Genomic DNA, 15,731 nt, shown 5'->3' on the forward strand with positions numbered 1-15,731 from the left:
GTCTACGGCACATCCACATCCACACACACATCCATACCTACATACACACATCCACACGCACAAAACCTTTCCCCTTGAGGATCACGGCTCCCCCCCTTGCACTTGTACTTGCAGCCAATCAGGCCTTGATACTAGACCAACCTAGGGAGTTGCCCGCGTTAGCCTAGCCTCTCAACCCCCGCTAGGGCCCATGTTGGCAAGGTGGCATCGGGTTCTTCCACCTGCCCTTTTTCCCATCCGACGTGGACGAATAGAGCCAGTTACAGAACAGTTCCCGGGTTGCTTGTCCATGGGGTCCCTGGAACGCGTTTTTCTTGGACAGAACCTACATCATCTGCCAAATGGTCCGCCCTCCCAAAAGAGGCCACTTTGCCCACGAATTCCAGCTACCTCGTCGTGCAGGCCACGGTATGTGGCAATGTGCCATCCGTTCTTTAGCCGCCACTCCTCGTTGCCCAAAGCCAAGGTGAGACAAGAAGACATTCAATATGCCTGGCGCAGGTGTATGGTTGTGTAGCCGGCTGCCGGGCTCTATTACACAACTGCCGCTAGCGTGGTGGCGTTCAATGTAATAGTTATTAGTTACCAGCTTCCCGGTCGCTCCGCTGCGCGCTCTCGCACAAAGTCACTAATATATCATCGCTCGGTGTCCCTCGAGACAAGAAAGTATTGGAGAGGCGTCAAAAGTCACTGGACGTCGCGAAGTACACCATCGTCCCTTGGCGAAATGGAATAAGCCAGAACCGGACAGGATCCGTACCCATCTCGGCTCAAGCGAGAAGGTCTAGACCTTGAGATACCATCTGTGGTTTTCCTATGGTTCTACCAAGGATCAAGGGGGTTGCCAAATGTCACTTCCCGCGTGGCGATCCAAGGGTCGAAGGGACGTAACGAGAAGAGAATCCAACCTCCACCAACCAGAGCCGCGAACGGCACATTCGGCTCGCGCCACCGGTACCGAGAGCCCACCAACACCGGCCCCCATGCCTGCTTTGCATGCTCGCGGGCACCCTTTTGTTCAAGAAGCCTGTCATCTCCTGCCGTCATTGGCAGATGCCCGAGATGAATCGAAGCCTCTCCCGATACATGCCCCAGAAGGAGTAGACGCCCCCAAGCCTCTCGATGCCTCCCTGAACAGGGTCGGATCGTACGCCTGGTGATGCCGGCAATCGATTGGCCACGCTTGCTGAGCCTTAATCTTTTTATTCTACGCACCATGCGCTTTTTTATTCTTCCTTTCTTTTTCTTTCTCTTCTTCGAGCCAGCCATGATTTCCTCCCTTTTGCTTTTGTGGCCGCCTCGCTTCGCAATATTGGGCGTGCCGACTTGGACGTCTAGATTTGCCAGGCCATGAACACAGCACGAGGGATTCCGGCGTGTTGGATCCTACCTTGCGTGGCCCCAGCTGGCCCCTTGACGACGGGGGCTGTGAGTTTATTTTTTTATTTTATTTTTTGTCTCACAAGAGCACGCCGCAGCTCGCCAGCCGCGTGCCGCGGTATTCTCGTGGGCTCGGACGGCGTCGTCCCTCCTCCAGAAGCATTGCCATCTGACGTTTCGGACACCAGCTCCGGGTCTTGTGCGGCGCTAAGATGACAGGAGAGGTTCAAGTAAGGGCAGGGATTATATGATTGAACCCAGGCTTCTATCCACCCCTCCACGAATGGTCATCTTCTCTGCTGAAGATTGGACGCGGCTCCAAGACCTCGGCTGTCTCGACAATTTCAAGAAGGAGGTAAGGGAAGGGGAAACCTATTCCATATTCCCTTGCCCCTCCCCCTGGTCGGCGCCGGCGCATCTGCCTTTGGGCAAACATGCAGGCTTTGGACTCGACAAAGCAGGCCCTCTTGGCGATAACGCTAATGTGACCACCGCGAGCGAACCCCCCCTTGCTCAGCTGCGGCCCCTGTTGTTTGCATCTGCGGTCCCTTCTCCTTTCACTCTCTTTCTGTACATATATATGTATGTGGTGTAGGTCCCGTGATGGATGATGGATCTGGCTCCTGCTTTCATGGTCTCTTCACCGCATCCTCGTGCGACCATCCTGACAGCCGCCAACATCGTGATCTTGTTGCACCAAGACATGCCATTCCTTTAACAATAGCAGCAAGCATCCGTCGTTCTTTATAAAGCTTCTGCATCACATTCCTTTAGTGTCATTCGGGATAACTCCTCACATCAAACTTTCTTCACTCCTTGTGTCTCTTTGAAGAACAGACAGACAGAACGACCGCAAACACCACGGTCCACATTCCTTTGCTCTTGAAGCGTAGTATCAACCCCACGATCAGCAACCATGCATCCCAAGTCCCTCCTTTCCACCCTCCTTGTCCTCCTCCCGGCCGCCTCAGCCTGGGACTCCCCCAACTACTCGGGCTTCAACCGGATCTGGCAGGACACCTTTGCCGGGGCCGCCGCCACGGGAGTCAACGAGGCCAACTGGCAGATCATCACCAACATCAACGTCAACAACGAGATCCAGCAATACACGACGTCGCGCAACAACCTGCAGCTCTCGGGCGGCAGCACCGTCCAGATCATCCCCCAGAAGGACGCCAGCGGGCGCTGGACCTCGGGCCGCATCGAGTCCAAGTACACCTTCACCCCGGCCGCCGGCCGCGTCACCATCGCCGAGGGCCTGATCCGCTTCGGCGACACCCCCATCGCCAACAAGAAGGGCATCTGGCCCGCCTTCTGGATCCTCGGCGCGGCGATCCGCAACGGCGTCAGCTGGCCCCGCTGCGGCGAGCTCGACATCCTCGAGACCGTCAACGGCCAGCTGACGGGCTACGGCACCGTCCACTGCGACACCTACCCCGGCGGCGCCTGCAACGAGCCCAACGGCATCGGCAGCGCGACGGCTATCCCGGACCAGGGATGGCACACCTGGCGCATGCAGTGGGACCGCCGGTCCAACAACTGGCAGACCGAGACCATCACCTGGTTCCGCGACGGGCAGCAGTTCCACCAGATCAGCGGCGCGAGGATCGGCAGCGAGGGCATCTGGAACTCGCTGGCCCATGCCCCCTTGTACTTTATCTTGAACGTCGCGGTCGGCGGTAACTGGGTGAGTGTTTTTCTCCTTTTTTAGTCTTTTCTCTCTCTCTCTCTCTCTCTCTCTCTCTCTCTCTCTCTCTCTCTCTCTCTCTCTCTCTCTCTCTCTCTCTCTCTCTCCCTCTCTCCTCCTTTTTTGTCTTTTGCGTGAAATCAGCTCTATTTGCCGGAACGTATGCTAACGAACCGGATGTAGCCCGGTAACCCAGACGGTTCCACCGTCGGCGGATGGGGAAGCTTGATGGAGACCGCCTACGTCGCCGTCTACCAGTCTCAGTAGGCACCAGAGCCCTTCAGGCCCCTTTTTCTTTTCTTTTTTCAATCACCTCTGCTGGACTTCTGGATATTGTGTATACTTGTTCGACATATTCTATGTTGCTGCTCCTGCAGGCAGCCGTGTCATTCGCTGTATATATGTCCTGTGCATAGTTGGATACATACCCCCCTCTGTCGACCACCTAGTATATAAACAATCACACTCGTTGAACTGCCACCGAAACTTGGCCGGTATTGGCCACATAAAAACTACTCGTGCCTGGGTTGTCACAGTGAATGAAGACTACGAATGATGTATAAATCATTCTTTCTTCTCGTTCGTCTTGACTCATGACGCTCATCGTAAATAATCTACATGCTACATGGTGACGGACTCCCGACTTCCCTCGGGCGCCAGACATCTATTCGTAGAACACCAAGCATCTGACCTCGATGCTCTGCCGCCCCTTGGCGTCCGCGGGGGTGTTGGGGTCGACGAAGGCAGTGTGCGGCGTGTAGTCCGCGACGCCCGGCTTTCCTCCGGGCCGCCCCTGGCTCCGCGAGTCGAAGCACTTGATGAACATGGCCTCGTCGGGCGTCATATCCTTGGCATAGTATAATTTGTGCTTGTCGCTCGGCGCAACAGAAAAGGTTTCGCCTGAGAACATTGTCAGCAAGGGAGCCCTCCCACCCGAAACGCCCCATGTCGTACGGGTTGGATTTCGGAACTCACCCTTTACTTGATAGCCCTCGGTGGACTGCGCCCGGCTCGGGTCGGGGAGGACTTCCTTGCCGCGGTCGTCGTCGTCCGCATCCGTCCTCGCGGGGTACAGCAAGTCCACGGCGATGAGATCCTTTGGCTCCGTTGACCGCCAGTCAATCACGGCCAGCGGGAAGTCGCTCGCAGGGTGGCCGATGGGTCTCCACACGTTGATGATTTGGTAGCGTCCCTTCAGGAGCTCCTCGGCCTCGTCACCGGGGACGTGCCTCCGCACACGCGCCTCGGCGGCGGCGGGCGTCTGGTCGACGTGCACCTGCTGTACCGGCTGCCTCGGGCTGTCCTTGACCCTCCGGCGGATGGTGTGGTCGAAGATGACGACCTTCTTCACGCCGGGCAGCTTGGCGCGCAGCAGCGCCTCGACCTCGGGGTAGTAGCCGCTCCGAACGGCGGCGTCGTCGGTGAAGTCCTTCTCCGTGGCCGGGGCGTTGTGCACTGCGAAGCCGGAGACGTCGGTGCCGAAGTCCTCGCCAGCGTCGCGGATGTTGGCGACGGAGCGCCGGCGCTCTGTGCGTGTGAAGGAGGTGACGTCCGTGTCGACCTTGGCCCAGGGCTTGCTGCCGGCGCCGCCCAGTGTCGCAGGGTCCAGGTAGCGGAAGTTGCCGGTCGTCATTGTCGCGAGGGGTCTGCTATGGACGATGGGCGAAACGCCGCTATTTCTGATGCTGGGTTTGAGTGTTGAAACGAAGACTGGGGTTCGTCGTAGGATTGTGCTCATACGAGAGCGAGTTCGCGTCTGATGCAAGGTTGATGGTGGGATATTCAGACCACAGACGGGATGCGGAGGGGGATATGTCGAGGACGAGGAGGGGGGGGGCTTTAAGTCGAACTTGGTCGAAGACGAATGAGAGCCACCGGATGGCGATTTCATCATCACCAACGAGTTCGGATTAGTCAGTCATCATTTCTAAGCGTCCGAGACCCACTGCCGGGTCGGCAGCGATTGCGGGGCTTTGATTTTCAATCACCGACACTCCGCCCGGGGTATGAGTGAACACATTCCGACCCATCGCCGACTGTCCGTACGTATGTGGATATATATATATGCCTTTTGTAGAACCTTCTGTAGACCAAAACTGTAAAACTCTTTTCATTGCGTGGTTTGTCACTGTGTATATGCCGTGGACCTTTCATCATCAAGCTAAGTCACCGTCATACGCGACTCACCTGGGTAGGGACTGTATTCACATTAACCAGCACAACCTAAGCCATTCATTCCTAGAGCGTTAGCAGCGCAGGTCTAACCTCTCCTTGTTCGCTTGTTAATCTCCCGTTTATTTGAAACTGTGGTATGCCTGTTACTCACTTGATATGCTCTGAGATGGATAAGTTCAAAATAACACGAGATACTGGCGGTTCGACAAGCATTTTGTGGCTGGTGATGAACCAAAAGAGAAAAAGAAATTCTTCAAAGGAGACTCTGTGTTCCGAAACCGAGAATCGAACTCGGGGCTATGCCTAACCTCTCACAAGATGAGAGGGCATCATGTTGGCCACTACACCATATCGGATTTTGGGTTGTGCTTCTCGACCCCGTAAAGAAAATTGTGAACTTTGGAGTGGGGACGGAAACCCCGGCTACCTTCTTGCAACCAGCGACAACAGTGCATGTTCAGCGCCCCACTGCGTACAGATCGAAGAAGATTCCATGGCCAGAGGTCAATCTTGTTATACTTCAAGATTAAAATTTTCTCAGACGTGTGGTATATCACCTCTCAAAACTCAGTGAATGTTACCGCCAACGAAAATCATCAGGCAGGAAACACGGAACCAATAGCGAGACGTGGAAAGACTCGTAAATGGCAACATGCGTAACGAATGCCCAGTGTCGTCTTCATTTGCACTTTCCATGCGAGTCTTGCACAAGCGGTTCAATCCGCTGTCGTCAGGAGGACATCCAGTAAGCGGCGGAAGATTCGGCGTCACTGACACCGCCATCCGAAAACAAGCGTGAAAAGCAGGAAGAACCCTGCGTGGTGGTTAACTTCCCGGCTGTGAGTCTTGCATATTGCACTGGGCTACTTGAAGACGAGATTGTTTCCACTGAATGGTGAGAAGGTGACGAACAACACCAGCGTTCCTTGAATCTTTGGGCACCTAGTATTCCGATTCCGGTGTCCCAGCGCCATCACGATGAAGTCTCTCGTTTCTTTTGCTCTCCTGACAGCCTTGGGTCTTGTGGCGTCTGAATTCAGCGCAACTTGCAGAGATGAGGCCATTGACCCCACAACTAAGATCTTGACGGCGAACCGGAGCACCGGCAACGGCAGAGGCACCTTGAAGGCGGCGTCTCTAGATCTGGATGACTGCTTTCGTCTACGCCTACAATAATATAGCGGTATGTATGGGCCCCTTTGCAAGCAATACTGCAGAACCATCTAGGCCCTTGAGTCGACGTCTGGGGTATGAAGAGGCCCGAATGGCGTTGTCTCTGCTGACGCTGCACTACCTTGTGGCTGAGTCCCTGAGGCATTGTCAGTTAAGCCTGTGACGGCTGCCATCTTCATTACCTACCGGTTCCCATTTGGCCAAGACTCCAAGCATGAATAAACTGCATATGCGATGTCGCTGCCGATGAAGATCCAAGATCGTTGAGTGAAAGATCTTTGCGTAAAATTTCAAAAGCACCGTATGCGACTTCTCGAATCATGAGAATACTTGTAGGCCGGGCGGTGGACATCAATTTTGGGACTTTGCGGCACTAGTAAGAGAACGATAGCCCGTCAGCAAATATCCTATAATTGGAACTTTCAATGACGCGCTAATCAAGAGGTGAACGCTCCTGGTGAGCCGTGAAAGACGAAGAGAGCATCAATAACCCATGAAATATTATCAAACTTCTCGTCTGTAGCCAACTGGACGCTGTGTTTCGAACCACGTCCGGGGTCGACAGTAGCACAGCACCCTGGTCGGCGTCTTCCAGAATCACATATTGCCACTGAGGAAGTCAAGTCTCAATAGAGAAGGAGAATGTACGAGTAGATAATGGCGTGCTCAAGAGTACTGAAGCGATAGGAGACGGTTCTTCTCAGCTTTAGTGACATTGTTCGCATCGCTGGATATAGGGAACTGTCTCCCTATGGATATCAAACTCTATGTATACTCATAACGAAATGGCGATTGCATTTTGCCTTCGGTTACCATTGATGTTAGTCTCTATAATGAAGTTGTAAAATGGTTGATCAGGTTTGGTATAGAGTCTGGCATACAGGAGCGCGCCTAACTTGAGACTCCTGGTATGTAGCTTGGGTCGGTCGGAAAACAAGTTTGTCCTGTAAGAAAGTATACAGCAACTGCTATACGAGGTATTACAATATATGAGTGACAAGTAACATAAGTTGCCGGCCAATAAGTCGGCCACAATATGATTTGCCTGCAAAGCTATTGTCATAGCTAGGCATATATTACGGTTCAAGTATATACACAAACAAACGGGTTAAAGCATCTATTATATATACCTTACAACCTCCTCTGTCAGCACCGGCAAAATTCATATCGTATGACAAAGCATGGCAACACCAAAAAGACATCACAACACCACGTCAGAAACACAAAAGAATGACCAACGTGGGGCTCGAACCCACAACCTCCAGATAACCACATCTCGAGAATGAGAAGCTAGAAGTCTGAAGCGCTACCATTGCGCCAGCCGGCCAGATTGATGAGGGATCGAGGTGATCTCTCGGGTGGGGATGTCAGCGACCGGCAAAAATGTGCCTATGATCGTCTGGCTGGGTGCTGCGCCGGAAATGGATTCTGCTTGGCTCACGAGGTGGCAACCCTGCAACTACAACCAGGGAAAATTCAAGGTGACAAGTGGGTTGTTGGTTGGTGGGGTTTCCGGACGCAACGATTTGTTGCTGGGATCATCTTGTTTGGTGCTGTTGAATGGCTGTTACCTATCGGATGATTTTTTTTTATCCTTTTTATTTTTATTTTTACCCCATTGTTGGTCTTCATGCTGCTGCAGATGCTGCAGTTCTGGCCAAGGCAAAAACCCCCAAACCCATTGATCCATCTAACTTGGAACAAACAGGGAACAGAGACCATTGGAGCCCGGAAGATGGGGCTGAGCGGGTTCCGTTGTGGATGTGTCATGCAAGGAACCAAGAGGAAAAGAAAAAGAAAAATTCTCCTCTACGGAGCCCCCCTCCGCAAAAGTTCCAAAAAAGCAAGGCAAGGGGGAAGAGATACCTATACATTGTACATCCGTGGGTACAAGTTCCCCCTCCCCGGGATCCATGCGGCGGACCCTCCGCCTTTCCGTCTTACACGGGAACCGCGACGTTGCAAACCGTTGTCGACCAACGAGGCTTGTTGCTCGCAGTGTATCCGTACTCCGTACATCGTATACATGAGTCGCTATGCACTGTCCCGGGGCTCTGCCAACATCGGCCAAGAGTCTCCGAACTTGGCGTGCCGAAGGTGGCCGCCCAGCACGCCTCTGCGTTCCTCTGTGTCTGTGAGGCTCTTCAAGGAAAACCACGCCCGCCTCCGGGGAGAAGCTCCGGCAGAAACGCCCCATAGAATCACGTAACGGAAAACCGTCTTCCCGTCCCCTCTCGTGAAGGGAGACGCTCAACACGCCACACCACACGCCCCTCCCTATCCCAGAATCGGAGGACTCCGATGCCGAGCCCAGAGTTCTCGACTTGCGCTTGCGAGCCGTCAAAATCCCCGACAGCTCGCGAGAACCATCCAAAACGGCCGGCTCCGATCCAGAACTGGGACAACCGGCCCTCCCCCCGGTGCAAGTGGTCCGGCCTGGGCGATGACGTGCCAGATCCCTGACACAGCGTCAGGTATGGCTTCGGCTAAACGTGACTCATGGGGATTGTTCTTACCAAAGTGATGTCCCCCGGGATGTCATCCGAAGGCATACTGCGGCAGCTGGGCCGCGACGGAGGCTGACCGGAGCGCCCAGTCACACACACAGTCCTGCAACGGTGACACCTCACTATGCACCATGGCTACAAAATCTCGGCGTCATCAGTTTCAAGAACGATGGCGCCATCTCCTAGAACATGGACCGTTGGCGATGACACTCGCCCCAACGATGCGCTAAATACACCATTTTACTTTTCCCAATGGGCACTTGCCATGGGTGGAAATGTTCCCCCCCATTACGTATCATCATCCCTTTAGGTAGCGTAGTCGAGCCCGTCAAGCTTCAATCCCGCCGAAGTCAGACCCTTCCCTGAACCCAAACCAACCTGCCTCACCTCCAACATCTCGTCGCGAGCTCGTACGATGTACCTCAAGGACGACCCGCCGCCGTCGACGCGGACGTTCTAGACTTTCCAACTCTCTCTCTCCCCTGTCCCCGCGTCTTTCCGTCCCGCAGGCAGAGTCTCCAACTTCTCCAAACATCACCCCTCTCGGTCCCCGGTTCTCGTCACGTAACAGTTAGCTAAGATGAACGAAACAGCCCTCGTCAGATCGCGGGAACCGCATTGCGCTGCCTAACCAAGCCTTTCGGGACAGCTCCCGTCCCAATAAGATCGAAACTAAGAAGCTAAAAAAAAAAAAAAAAAGACTGAAAATTTGAAAAAAATCCTACAGCATGCCTGCTTACCGCCGAGCCGCAAGGTACGGCCGGAGACGGCCCAAAAGTACCTGTCGCCACTTGTTGCCCGCCATCGAGGCTCTTGACTCGAGATTTCACATGTCATGGTTCTGCGACGTTTCGGTTTGGGCGTTGTCGTCGTCCCCGTCGCCGACCTCAACTCGACGCCCCTACCTACATTCTGCAGCTGATGCGCCTCGATGGAGACGAAGGGGGAATGGGACGGGCGTCTTTACTCATGCATGGAGCCCGACTTCCATATTGCAGTGAGTTGTATGAGGTTCAAAGTCACGACAAACAGCAGAGGTAATAGGAACAAGCAAGAGTGCTGGGTTTGCTAGATGATTCTTTCCATCTCATTTTATTATTTGCATGTGATTATGTCTGTTGTCTTTGGACTAGCTAGCTACTGTGGGCTTAATGCGACGCGAGATGACTGATTTCGGTGTCATCCGTTGGAACTCTTTTTTCATCAGAGTCTCTCCCAACGCCTCGCAATGCAAACTACGCCTCTCTCCCTCTCTTTGCTCTCTCTCAAGGTCGTTTCACTTGGGAATACCATGTTCCTCTTTTGACCATTCAAAAAGTCCCCCCAAAAAAAACATATATGCCAATGATTATGTGTTGAGACGGCTCCGTCTCTTTCTCTCTCCCGGCCAACTACGTAAAGACATATATCCCAGAAAACAAGAATACAAAAAATCGCCCGGTCCGTAGACCAGGGGGGGGTATAATGCGCGTGATTCCCAAAAAAAAGTGTTGTTCCCCGACGTTGTATGAAAAAAAGCAAATGTAACTTTTGTTGTTTCCCCCATGTTGGTCCTGTTTCTCCAATATTTTGCCCAGATTACCGTAAGCTTTTTCTGAATTACCAAGTCTTTTCGGAGACTTTTCGCTCTTCCTCCTCTTGGTATTGTTTGCGGGAACTCAATCACGGCGACGTGATGGACCCCTCCCTGCTGTGGGCGGTGCCGTTGTGCGTCTGGCCGTCGAGGTGCTCGAGGCTGACGTACTCGACGACGGGCGAGGCGGCGGCGGCGGCGACGGCGGCGACGGGGTAGGCGGGCGGCGACGGGGGCACGTCCTGGTAGACGGGGGGCGCCTCGTTGTCCCAGCTGACGCCGAGGCCGGGGCACTCGGTGAGCATGACGTGGTAGTGCATGCGGAGGATGCGGCCGGTGCCGGTCTGGGTGGCGAGCTGGGGCTTGCCGACGGGCGCCCACTCCTTGGAGACGACCATCTCGATCATGAGGGCGTGGCTGACCTCGGTGCCGTCGAGGGACTTCATGTCGCAGGCGTAGCGGGACCCGTGGGCGGTGTGCTTGCTGAAGACGACGCCGTAGTCGAACTCGAAGTCGACGTGGCCGTCGTTGCTGTTGTAGTCCGACTTCCAGCCGTCGTGCATGTACTTCTCGCCGAGGACGCGGGTCTCGGTGCGGGGGACGCCCTTTTGCTGGTTCGTCTGGGTGCCGGCGGGGGCGTGCTTGTCGCAGGCGGGGGCGACGGTCTTGATGGTCTCCTCGAGCTTCCACGTCACCTTCTTGAGCTTCCAGAACTCCATCGTCTTGTTGGCGGTGTTGGCCGTCGTCAGGCCGTCGAGGCGGAACGAGACGTTGTGCGTGCCGGCCGGGTGGATGACCTGGCTGTAGTGGGCGCTGGCCTTGATGTTGGTGGGCGGGAAGACGCGCACCGAGTGGTGGGGGAACTCGGGCTGCGGCAGCGAGCGCTTGACGTCAAAGTTGTGCTCGAACCGCACGGGCGCCTGCGAGCCGGGCGTGCCCTTGACGAGCGTCGCCTCGGCCTTGAACTCGTAGGCGATGGAGGTGATGGGGGTGTCCATGGAGGCCGGGAGGTGGCCCTCGAGCAGGATGGAGAAGGGGAACTGGTGAAGGCCCTTCCTCAGCGTCGTCGGGTGGGTGAGGAAGGTCCAGCGCTTCAGCTCGGTGTACTGGTTGGCGCACTCGCCGCAGTGGTTGGCAAAGGGGCGCTTGTGGTGGACGTGGATGTTGAGCTTGGCCTCCAAGGTCTCGACCTGGAGGTGCTCGTCCTTGACGTCGAGCAGCATCTGGCCCGACACCAGGGCGCCGGAGGAGCTCTCGGCGTCGCCGAAGAAGACGATTGGCGGGCTCTCGATCTTCCAGTCGAGCACGGCATGGGGGTTCTCCTGTGCATCCTTGCTGGAGCGGCCGAAGGGCAGAGAGAGGCGGTGGTGGTGGTGGTGCTTCTTCTCCTTCGCGTGCTCGACGGGCTCTGCTGCGAACATGTTTTGGTAGGGGATGTGCTCGCCGTCATCGGACGAGTAAGACGAGTGGCGGTCGAGAGGCAGTCTGCGCAGCAGGCCTTGGTCTTGCACGTGGAGTTGGTTGTTGTTGTTGTTGTTGTTGTTGCCGTCGTTGATGTTGTTGTGCTTATTTTGGTGCTGGTTGTGTTTCTTCAGGTTCGCAATGGCAGAAACGCTAAAGTTCTCGGTCGAGTTGCGCAGGAAATTTGCTACGCGGTGGGGCATGATTGGATAATGTGTGTTACGCTTCTTCCCCGGATTTCGAGGGGGTTTGCTGGATCGGTATTCTCGGCGATGTGCTTTATCTCTTATGTCTAAGCCTTGGCTAAGATGGGTGACACCTTGAACAGGGGGGGGGGGGGATAGAGAATTAGGGGCGGATGAACCGCAGACTATATGTCGAGAGGTATGACGTTCTTTTCCTCGAGGCACAGGGGGGGGGGGGGGGGGCGGATGAGATGTTAGTGATCACTAGTGCGATAGTTCGATAACATGCAAACGTTTCAAGGCCTAACGCCAGAAGGGCCGCACGGGGGCTAGAACCTTGGATTCCAATTAATCGTTATGGGTAGCCTAGGTGCGACATGAGCTGCTACAGCACGGAGAATCACTCAGAAAAATTCTTCTTAGCATGTGGTCCTAAATCTAAAGTATTTAAGTGGAATTAAAACGAGATATCATTTAGGAACTGCTATGTTTCTGCCCCCTTCAGAATCACCTTCCACTGCTAAGCTTCCTGAATGTTGTACTCGACCTTGACGAGTCTGCGGCCTATGATGGTTAACTGGTAGGGTCAATTCGACATATGTGCGCCCTTGTACGCCGCAGAGTCCAAAAAAAATCGCGTTAAGTTTCTCCGGCGAAATTTTATGGGGCGGAAATGTCTAGTTCAGAAATGTCGATATACCCACACGGGTACGCAACACAGAGCCAGGCGATATTCGGCCATAGTTGAGACAGCGGGTGCGAAGAATACGAGTCTTACGCGTCTGGAACCCTTTGTTCAGGGGTACAGTGAGAGGCCGTCCCCTTATAGCTGGCGCCGGACCTGATGTCCTCCAATGCGAGGAGGAGGGGGGGTGGCCTTGTGTGCGAGAGTGAGCTATTCTCGAATCCTTGCAAGGCGTCCGGTCCAGGTGATGTGGTGGTAGGAGGGGCTACAAGGTCCAGTCCAGCGTTACGTCCTTGTGCCTCGCCCGTTTGGGTTTCTCTGGCGTCGAGCGGCCAAGAATGAAGCTTGTTTTGAGGCTGGGTTGTGCTTGGATTGGTGGGCGGGATCTGTCTCCGCCGTGGTCGCTCGAGGGAGAAGAGAAGAGATGCAGGCAGATGCAGAGACAGGGTCAAAGCGACTGGAGCAAAAGATGCGGGGTGACGGTTCCCCTTTGCGGGTGATGGTATCTTTCTTGTTGGTAGCGGTAGCGTTCAGCCAAGGCCAGATGCGGTTTGGGCTTGGTGTGGTGTGAGCGTGTGAGTGAGTGTGTGTGTGAGTGTGGTGTGGCGCGAAAGGAGGGGGGGGCTTGAGCAAGTGATGTTGTTATGAGCTCGACGGGTTCCGTTTGTCCTTCGTATAAGTCGTCCGTCAGACCAGAGGCAAGACGGCAGCGGGCTGTCGTACGTAGTGGGATATATGGTTGTAGGAGATGAGATGCGGCTTGGCTGTGGATGCGACTGGGGGTTCTCCAGGTACGGGAAACTTCTTCTTCTTCTTGGGTATCAAAGACGACTTGTTTTTCGTGGGAGAAGACGGCAAAGTAGAAGCCTCGTAAGAGTCTAGGTGATGGGATCGTCAGGGCAGGGAGGGAGATATAACAAGTTCAGAGGATCTAGAGGGGATGGGAACGGTATGTGGTCACAGCTCGGTTTTGTATGAACGGCTTCTTGTTTCCCCCTTGGAGCCAAAGACCATCGCCTTATTATGTCTTGCCAGCTCGTGATGCTCAAGCTTTTCATAGGGTAATTATGTGTCATGAGTTTCGAGGGTACCCGGCGACACATGCTCCGCTCCATCGTATTCTTGACACGGTCCAGCCAGGAGGCCAGGCCGCCAGCAGTCATCCAGCCCGTTCAGCCACTTCATCTCTCCCTACCGCCGAATGACAGAGTACTGTGTACTTGTACGGCGTGTGTAGCGTGTATATCCATATCTCCTACTTGTACATAGTACGGATACTCCGTCCAGAGTGTACGCCCTGTACCACATACCGCCCCGCGGGACCCAGCAAAAAGACCGGGAGGTGTGTGTGTAAGGGAACGAACCATGAACCACACAAAGCCAGAGGGAGTTGGAATAAGACGCAAATGATGAAAGAAAGGAACAGAAAGAAAAGAAAAGAGAAAAAAAAAAAAGTGAAAAAAGGAGCCTGGACCATCTCCACCCGCGATGGGTCTCAGTCCCGCGCAAAGCCGAGCCACCATGCAAAAGATGCCCCCCCCCCCAGTCCTGCTCATCATCACCAGGCGTGGTTGTAATTTAATACCTGGTACGAATGAATAGGTAACTCACACTACCTCTGTAGCGTACCTACTGACAGACTATTGCGTTTTGCGCTCCAGCGTCTGACGCTCCCCTCCTGGACTTCGTCGGCGCCAACGACCAGAGTGCCCACATGGGCTCGGCTCGACTGGCTGAGAGGCACGGGTACTGAGCCGAGCTGGCTCCTTTACCGGTCTATGTTGCATCTTTTGCCTAGCATTGCACATCGGTGCAAGTTGCAGCTACGATGCTCCCCATCCCCCTTGCCTTGGTCGGGTGCTCTCAACTCTCGCATGAGCTATGAATGAATGACACCGCCTCTACGTCCTGGCCTGGCAAGCCCACGTGTTACGTACTTTGGCCTCCCAAAGAAGAACAACACTGGTTCGAAGGGGGACCATGTTTACGACGGCCGTCAGTTAAAACCCGATACGTATCTCATGGCACCGCTGGATCATCCATCACTGCCGTGTAGTGTATGCCCATGGAGGAGCGAATGTTCGTTCCCGCTTCCGGAAAAGACAAACGTCCAGAAGCTTGTGGGAACCATAGTGTGTGTACTTACTGTGCCTGACGGAGCTTCAGGGAACAACCAGCCTGCCTCCTCCCCCTCTCTCTCTTACACACACACTCTCTCTCTCTCTCTGCCTCGCCGTTACGCCTCCATCGCGATGGAGGGAGGGAATATGCTTCGCGCACCCTAACATTAGTGCCCGGTTTTCCACAATTGCGCAACGCCAAGGAGGGGGGGGGGAACACAGCGTCGCAATGGACGATGGCACAAAGGAAAAAAAAACCCTTCCCCCTTGCAAACGGACGGAGACACTCCCCAAAAGTCTGTGACTCTACACGTGTAAGCGTCCTCGAGCCGCTGGAGACGCAAGACGCAAGACGCAAGACACGTGTGACAGACGACTGGAAGGAAGCGCACAATACTCCGTACATAGTACAATAACGGCGGGCGGGCGGGGGCTGGAAAGGTTTGCGCACACACACGTGTGCAGTTGCAGCACTGTGGGCGTCCGCTTCCCCGGCAAGGAACCCGTTCAATGTGTGTGTGTGTGTGTGTGTGTTCCATTCGGGTTGTTTCTGGTAGTATCCCAAGCAACACTCTAATTGATGAGCTGTAACTACTTGCACATGGTTTACACGACGGTGACGAGATCCAGGGGTCGAGGCAGATCCCGACAACCTACCTACCTCCCTGGGTTTTGAATGGCCCTCCATCACTCTCTCAGATCAGCCGCCCCCCCATGGAATCCTAAACTAAATGTACAGAGTAGACATGTACAGATATAACGCCGCCGCGGCTGGCTGTTGCTGT

General features: G+C 54.6%; 3 protein-coding genes and 2 non-coding genes across 5 annotated transcripts; 1 reads left to right on the forward strand and 4 right to left on the reverse strand.

Annotated features, from left to right (window-relative positions):
* Nucleotides 1-2,296: 2,296 nt before the first annotated feature.
* GLRG_00338 (glycosyl hydrolase family 16) lies at nucleotides 2,297-3,334 on the forward strand (the record flags this gene model as incomplete). Its single annotated transcript, XM_008091023.1, has 2 exons — nucleotides 2,297-3,067; nucleotides 3,251-3,334. The coding sequence occupies 2 exons, from the start codon at nucleotides 2,297-2,299 to the stop codon at nucleotides 3,332-3,334; spliced, it is 855 nt and encodes a 284-aa protein (XP_008089214.1).
* A 397-nt stretch (nucleotides 3,335-3,731) lies between these two features.
* GLRG_00339 (methyltransferase) lies at nucleotides 3,732-4,700 on the reverse strand (the record flags this gene model as incomplete). The annotated part of the gene is made up of 2 exons (XM_008091024.1): nucleotides 3,732-3,967; nucleotides 4,043-4,700. 2 exons carry the CDS (start codon nucleotides 4,698-4,700, stop codon nucleotides 3,732-3,734), a joined length of 894 nt encoding a protein of 297 aa, XP_008089215.1.
* An 812-nt stretch (nucleotides 4,701-5,512) lies between these two features.
* On the reverse strand, nucleotides 5,513-5,598 carry GLRG_13005. Its single transcript has one exon. It is a non-coding gene; the product is annotated as a tRNA-Glu (tRNA).
* A 2,048-nt stretch (nucleotides 5,599-7,646) lies between these two features.
* Nucleotides 7,647-7,742, reverse strand: GLRG_13006. The gene has a single exon. It is a non-coding gene; the product is annotated as a tRNA-Arg (tRNA).
* Nucleotides 7,743-10,584: 2,842 nt separating this feature from the next.
* GLRG_00340 (LMBR1 domain-containing protein) lies at nucleotides 10,585-12,159 on the reverse strand (the record flags this gene model as incomplete). Its single annotated transcript, XM_008091025.1, has 1 exon — nucleotides 10,585-12,159. One exon carries the CDS (start codon nucleotides 12,157-12,159, stop codon nucleotides 10,585-10,587), a length of 1,575 nt encoding a protein of 524 aa, XP_008089216.1.
* Nucleotides 12,160-15,731: the final 3,572 nt, after the last annotated feature.

Source organism: Colletotrichum graminicola (genome assembly GCF_000149035.1).
Source record: "Colletotrichum graminicola M1.001 genomic scaffold supercont1.1, whole genome shotgun sequence".
In the NCBI taxonomy this organism is placed as follows: Eukaryota; Fungi; Ascomycota; class Sordariomycetes; order Glomerellales; family Glomerellaceae; genus Colletotrichum; species Colletotrichum graminicola.